At 31.6% G+C, this 7918-nt stretch overlaps 1 protein-coding gene across 6 annotated transcripts; it reads left to right on the top strand.

Annotated features, from left to right (window-relative positions):
* The first annotated feature begins 462 nt into the window (after positions 1-462).
* Positions 463-6983, top strand: LOC108693792 (putative uncharacterized protein DDB_G0282129). 6 transcript variants are annotated; one of them, XM_018202936.1, is made up of 7 exons: positions 463-482; positions 1763-1878; positions 1962-3728; positions 3816-4001; positions 4411-4595; positions 6531-6640; positions 6720-6983. In XM_018202936.1, the coding sequence occupies exons 2-7, from the start codon at positions 1816-1818 to the stop codon at positions 6773-6775; spliced, it is 2367 nt and encodes a 788-aa protein (XP_018058425.1). In that variant the 5' UTR covers positions 463-482; positions 1763-1815; the 3' UTR covers positions 6776-6983. The 6 variants fall into 6 exon arrangements, with proteins under 6 accessions (XP_018058425.1, XP_018058423.1, XP_018058421.1 ...); XM_018202934.1 differs by lacking the exon at positions 463-482 and adding an exon at positions 557-589; XM_018202932.1 differs by lacking the exon at positions 463-482 and adding an exon at positions 712-950.
* Positions 6984-7918: the final 935 nt, after the last annotated feature.

The following is a 7918-nucleotide window of genomic DNA, read 5'->3' as shown; positions in this document are numbered from 1 at the left end:
AGAAGGGATTAGAATTCAAAACTTTCTTATCATTTTCTACAATTAAGGTTATGCTACACATTCAACTCGCATCTGTAATTTTCACTCTAGAGCTTAGAAATATCACATTTTCACTATGTTTATAGCCAATCGTGCGTATTTTTTCATATGAGATGAAAGTACGAGAGGTGAGGAAAGTTAACAAAGATACACAATCGACCTCTTGACTAACAAATGGAAACTATGATGTAGCTGATCTCTTATGCCGATTCTACATTAGTTGCAAACTGATCACAAGTTTGTTGCGATAGCCAATCTGAAGCAATCTTACATTTTTAAATCAACGCTTCATATTGGTTTGTCGCAACAAACTTGCGATCAGCTGGCAACTAATGTAGAACCGGCTTTACGGAACACAGCTAGTTACAGCACTACCAATCTTGTAACTAAAAAGAATATTTTTGACACAGCTATCGGAACTTCGATTTAGCTCGATCATCCATGTATATGTTTTGCTTTAATTATACAAATTCATTCCTTTAAAAATACAAATTCACCGCTTTAAAAACACAATTCACTGCTTTAAAAAACATAAATTTACTGCTTTATGGTTAGTTTATTATAATGTGCTTTATGTTTTCTGTTTCTTGCTTTTTGTTATGTTTTATATCTTTTATATCTCTTTTATGTCTTTTTGTTTTTTATTTGGTTTTTTGTTTTGTGTCGCCCAAGATAAAAATTAGGCTAATTCTACAATATGCTCTTTGTTTCCTGTTTCTTGCTGTGTGTCTCTGTCTTTTGCCTTTTTGATCAATAAGACAGATAAATCAAGAGACAAACAGCAAGAAATAGAAAACAAAGCACATTGTAGAATTGGCCTTAATGAACTTTGGAAGAAACAGGAAACACGTAGCAAGAAATATCATCGTTGATAAAATGATTGGAAAGGGGGAAGAAGCAAGAGGCAAAAAGTAAGAAACAGGAAACAGAGCACATTGTAGAATAGGTTTTACAAACACAAATTCGCTATTAATGCAAAGAATTTCTGTGCTTAAAACAGTGAGTTTGTGTTTGTAAAGCACTGACTTTGTGTTTTTAAAACAGTGAATTTGTGTAATTAAAGCAGAATGTATACATAGAGCTGTATCGAGTTGGGATGACAGATATTTTAACCTCTAAAGTCTTGAATTTTAATAACGGGCTTTCTACAATAAGTTGTCTAAGCTTTAAATCTTAAGCTAAGATAATAAAAAAATTGATCAATTATAATCGATTATTCTTCTTTGATTGTGATTGATTAATTTTTATGACTTAAGACTTAAAATTTAAGTAATAGCTTATAGAAAGCCTGTAACACGCATTCTGTAACAATAAGCCATTAATCATAAATAAAGAAGTTAGAAGCTGGAAATTGATCAATCACATCGTCAATTTCCAATTTCTAACTTCTGATTTATGACTAATGGTTATTGTAAAATGGCCATAATAATAGATGTTTTAAGCCTTAAGTCGTAAGAAATTGACCATATTTATATTTTATTATAATCAAATTCGAGAAGAATAATCGATTATGATTCGTCCATTTCTTATGGCTTAAGGCTTAGAATTCTATTATAGATCCGAAGTAACGCTTAATAACTCGATTCATGAGGCCGACCGTTGTGCTTTTTGCCAGATTTTTTCATTTTGAATAGAAATCGAATATCGAATGAGTAGATTTTTATTAAGATCCTAGGGGAGGATCCGTATTCTATAAATAATTATCTAATTTATTTTCTTTCAGGAACGTTAGTGGATTACAACAGTAAAGTGTATTCGCAAGATTGCACCTAAAACATGCAGAAACAATTTTATACCTCTTGTATGAAAATAAATGGGATACCTCTTCTTCCACCAATGGTGAATATTCGTTAACCAATGCAGTTATTAAAGTAATCTTAGTCGTGGAGATTGCTTTTATGTTAATATTATGTTGTTTTCAGATGACTGACACCCTCAAAGAAGAAATGGGACATTACAGATCATTGGCAATCAAAGTCGAGGAAAATTTGAGGGACAGACAACTCGTTAAGCATATCAAAGATAAATGCATGCAAGCTATTATATTAGAACCAATAGATATGTTAAAGAATATAAGATATAGTTCAGACAGCGACATATCCACTCGTGACATTGCAAGTGATACCAATAATAAAAACTCGTATTCCAAAATGACTATTGTCGAACCATTGCTGCAAGATGAAGGAGAAATCAGAGATAATCATGATATTCAGTCTTCTATATCAGATATACAACATTTGCAACTTCAAGTTTGTTTAGCAAATGATAATGATTCAAACCTTACAGCTGCTGTAATTGATCGAAATAGTGTCGATAATAATGCAATAGAAACGGCAACATCAGACGAAGATGTAATATTGCTAGAAAATTGGAAGCCAGAGATACCTAAAACACTGAATATACTTCCAATAACATTAAGTAAAGTTGAGGAAGATACTTCTTCCATGGAAATTTCCAAAGAGACTCCTGAAAATCTACCCAAGTTGTCACGTCAAGGTTCTTATATACTGGATACACCCAGTCCTATATTGCTTGCTCATATGCATACAAAATTAACTGACGAAAAGTACATTCCTACACCTACCACTAATGTGTCACAACGAAAACAATGGAACATTGCGCAGCCTAAGGCAGAATGGGAAAATAAACAGTTTATCCATTCAGTAGAATCCATTCAAGATTTAAGCAAATTAGAATGTACACCCAAACAATCAACTTCCCAGTATAGAGAATCTAATGATTTGACAGAATCGCATGAAGCAAATAAATCTACCAGTTGTACTAAAATGGTAATCGTTGAGGAAAATGCATCTAGACCCGATGCCATACCAATTAAACATAATCATAGGTATAATACAGATTTTAAGAAGCAAAGTTCTCTAGAAAAATTAGAGAAAAATAGTGGTGTGTTAAATTTGTTGAGCAGCAAGTATACAGAAGATATAAATAGTCCTAAAATTCAATTGTCTTATATAGATGAAGGATTGCATAATAAAAAGGAAAATATTGCTGAATATTATGATTCAGCCAATAAAACAAAGTCTTCCACACCAGATAAACTTTTGATGGTTTATAAAGAGATCGAAGAAATGCACAAGAAGCAGATGATGGAGCTAATATATCGTCAGCGAAAAGAACAATCACTACTACAAGCAGAATTTCAAAAGCAACAAATACTTCTGTTGGCAGAAATACGAAAGTGTGCCTCCGGAATTTCACATCAAACAAGTGCGTTGAACATTGCGTTGTCGAGCGACGAAGTAAAACCAACCAATCACGAGGCAAGGCAACAAATGGACACAGACTCTCCGAGTAATATACACACTGAAATGGATTATAATATTAAATTACCGTCAATGAATCGAATGATTGTATGTCCGTTGGATTACATTTCTTCGAAAAATTTACATCTGCTTAAATATCAATCCTTTATTGCGGATAATTCTTCAGCGACTCTCGATTTTGACTTTACGAGAAAAGTGAGTTTATATGATACTATGCATAATAATAATAATAATAATAATAATAATAACAACAACAACAAAAATAACGGTAATGACGATAACAGCCGTTGCGAGTCACGCGCTCTTGTATGTAAGAATTCCAATGTGAGTCGACAATTATTTCCCTTAGATAGTAATACTACGCATATACCAGTACTAGACACCATGGTGTATTTCGATAAACATGTGAGTACAAATTGTAATTTTAACATTATGATATTTCATAATATTTCCGTTATTAAAAAAAGACACTAAAATTATATTACTGTATAGGTACAGGCAGTGAATACCATCAATGCTTATACACGTGGTTACTTAATACGCAGATTAATGCGTACCGAACGCGTTATTGCATTGAAAAAGATATATAAGGAGGCGTTGCAATATATGCTTAAATTACATGTTGATGCGCCTTTAAACTTGGCAGAAGTGGAATTCCTTCATCGTCTTCAGTTGCAAGTAATTACTCATTTTTTTTGCTTATAAAATTTCCAGATAATTTTGCATATTGTCTGCATAGTGACGAAATTTGAAAATAATTGTATAAATATTCAAAGATGCGTCCTCATATGATATGAATGTTTCTGAAATATACATACGAGTTATACTAATGTAAAAAAATGCGACAATATTCTGTTTACACAGGTAGATGTTATTTTATACGACATGAATGTTCCCAGTATATTCAATGCTATAAGAATTGCGGTAATATGTTACTTATTTTATCAGTAACAGCGCAATTAATGTAACATTTATACTGTACTTGACTGTCTAGGTTATTATACTGTTTAGGTTATTTCATTGCTTGTATTTACAAACTTTTAGTCAAGAGCATAAAATAATTTAACGATTTAATTTTGTTTTCAAGTGCGACGCAGCTTCCATGAATATAGTGGAATTATTCGCCCAGTCTCCGACGAAGAGAATGAAAATAATCGCGCATGATCGTGAAATTAAGGAGTCTCGAATAGAACGTCCGACTTCGGCTCGATCGTACTCGTTCGCCACTCAGAAGACTTTAGCCAGAAAGAACCTGAAGGAATTCGAATCCACGTAATAATATAGTTTCATTTAAAAAAAAAAAAGAAATTCGATAGAAGACTGATTAGTCAGATGCGAATCTCGGTGCGTAAAATAAATTAATGAATAAAATTTATTTAAGATACATATGTTTGGACTCAATTTTAAGCCATCTTCAGCATTATATATACATATTTAAAAATAGCTTCATGTTCTCCAGAGTACGTGATTGATCTTGGATCTTATAATTTGAATTAATACTATTACATATACAGTCGATTGACTGATCTCTGGACTAGAACAACAACCTAAAAGTGACGACACAAAAATTTTGTTAAATAATGCAATAATAAAATTTATATTAAATTTGATATATTTTTTTGTGTCCTAAATGGTCTAATCTAATAGCGAATTTGATTGGATGCATTCAGTGCGCACTGGTGCTCATTAAAACAGTCATACACAAAATAATACAAAGATATGTTTATAAATAAACATAGAAATTGATTAAATCATGAAATATTCAATACATTTTATTGTACTATTATATATATTAGGTAAAATATGTATTTTATTCGAAATATGCAAATGCATTTCATTTTTATATTCAAATGAAATCAGTGTATAACGGCTTTAATATGCACCAATATGCATTAATGCTTCTAATCAAATTCGCTATAAATCTATATGTTAATTTAACATAAACATTAAGTTGACATAAAATGAATATGTTGTTAAGAAGTATCACAAATATGTATAAAAAATTAAATATAATAAATGCAACACAATTTGTAAGTAAATTGTGGAAGCATATTTTTTCAATAAAATATAATATATAAAACATTTATAATATATAAAATTAAGACTCCTGAGTAGTTACTTCGACCATATTGAATCGTGACGTCATAAGTGAGAAATGACATTGATTTTTCTTGCATAGGATGATGAGATTTAAAATATTTGTAAAAATGGATAAAGACTTCTTATTTTCCCTGATAGTCAATAAAGAAAAAGACACGTAAAGTGCGTTTACTAGTTTTTACTCAATGCGTATGTGTAGCCTATTTTCAGGATAATTTTTAAGGATAGTTTTCGTCCATTTTTTACAAATGTTTTAAAGCGATCTCATTTTATTTCAGTCAAATTCTCTTTATAAATGACTTTATAAATGGCTTGTAAGAAAAATCAATGTGTTGCTTATGACATATTTCTCGCTTATGATTCAATATGATTGGAGTGAGTATTCAGAGGTCCTAACACATTCATTTATTTTCAAAATTTTTCACGTTTTAAAATACACAAGTTGTATATTATTGTCCATTTACTCATAAATTATTATGTTATTTTAATACTAATGTCTCCACATTATGTGGAAACGTTTACTGCGCGATAAAAAAATGTGACGCGGTAGCTAATAAGCTTACAGCCTCCCCTAATATTATTGGTTACCGCGTCGCATTTTCCTATGCAACAAGTATTTCCGCGTCCAGTATGCAGAAGCCATTAGAGATATTGAATATCAATTTAATCTAAAATATTCAATTAACGCAATTACATTATACGTTAAATTAGCATTCAAATATATTAAAAAATAAAAAATTTTAATAAGATTTTTAACAATCGATACAAAATGTTTCCAACTGTATATATAAAAAAAGAAAAGGAAGAAAAAAAGAAATTGGGAAAATAAGTCAAAAGATAGTTAACAATTAAAATATTTAAAATGTCACGAGCAATAGAAAATTTAAAACACAAATTTTAAACGAGTATTCCTTTTCTCGTAGTTACATATTGTAGAATTCCGTCTGTTTTGTATCGTTTGACTATTAAGATTATGAGTACAAAAATATTATTAAAGAAATCAAGATCTGCTTTGTCTTAAGTCTTTACTTTTTTGCTTTGTGTTATTCATATATCGATCAATATTGCACTTGTCATTATTAAGATTATATCTTCCTTATTGTTTAGAATGGCCAAATACCAGCAATCGTCGACCATTAAAAGAAATCTAATTAGGTCCAGATGTCAAACGTGGACTTCGGATATCAGAGACAGACTTATGTCACCAAATGCATTGTGTAAACTTTTTACATTCGCTTTTGTCATACACTTAATTTTCCGTAATGGATGTACTTGAATATACTTTTGAATTTTCAGATCGAGGTATCAGGAGAAGCACGAGCACGGGAGCCGTACGGAAGCCATGGCGATGATGAGATAAGAGTGCCTTACGACATTGATTAAACGATACATAAGTTTACTGTTAAAAAGTGAAATATGCATGCGGAGTACAATAATTATGTTATCTACAGCGCTTTTTAGCTACTTTTGTCTTCAAGAAGCGCATTAGTGCCTAATTCTGATAAATTTATTTTATATTACCATTGCATTTCTTGACTGAAATATGATACTTAACTGTGATACGTGTATATTCAATATATATCGTTTCCTATTTTCAATTTATTGCTAAAATGGAAATTTATTATATAAGGACGAAACATATAGGCAATAAATTGATTTTATTGTCGATTAATTACTGGGATAATTTTCTCTATAATAAAGAACACTGTTTTTTTAAATCATAAACTGTAATGACTAGAGATTCTCTAATCAGTTTGATCATCAGAGAGCAACTTATGATTGGTCTGACATTTTTTATCAAATTCGTTTTGTAGCTAAAGCGAAATAGCACATATCTTCGAATATACCTTTTCCGTTTCACTGCAGAGCAACATACAACATATTTTTTCTCACTTGTACAATTTTAAAAAGAAATGTCAAAGAAATCTTTTTATTTTATTCCTTGTTATGAAATTCTGTGAAGGGTCTAATATTGAAAAGCTGCTATCTTTATACTATCTTCCGCTCGAATGTTGTTCGAATGTCGTGAGATATCTGATTGGTACATTTCTGAATAGATCATCTATCATCATTTTATTGTTGTGAATTTTGTAAAGAAAGACCATCGATCATTCAAAACTATAAGTTTTCCTTCGTTATAAATATCTTAAGCTTTACGATGACGTACTAAACCACCGCCGTCAGTGCCGGCACTGCGAATGACTTGACTTGCGCGTATTTTCCCTGGAGTTAAAGGCCTCTACGGGTTTCTGTTGACTTCCGACTGCTTCCAATTACTTCCGACAAGCTCCCTTGAGCTCGTCGTTACTCGCCGTTTCTGCAGAGCGTGGGATTCGAGTCTGCGCCATGCCTCGCAGAGGCGTGTCCTCTAGCTCGCGCACGTTCGTATTTAGTACAACATAGAAGCAGCCTTTACCAGCTTTTACTCGTCCACAGTCTTTTACAGTGGAAAAGCGGGTGCGCGTGTGAAAATTCATATCTTGAGGAAGGGAGAA

Source organism: Atta colombica, unplaced genomic scaffold, assembly GCF_001594045.1.
Source record: "Atta colombica isolate Treedump-2 unplaced genomic scaffold, Acol1.0 scaffold99, whole genome shotgun sequence".
In the NCBI taxonomy this organism is placed as follows: domain Eukaryota; kingdom Metazoa; phylum Arthropoda; class Insecta; order Hymenoptera; family Formicidae; genus Atta; species Atta colombica.
Note: the sequence above shows the minus strand (reverse complement) of the source record. Positions and strands in the feature narration are given on the sequence as shown.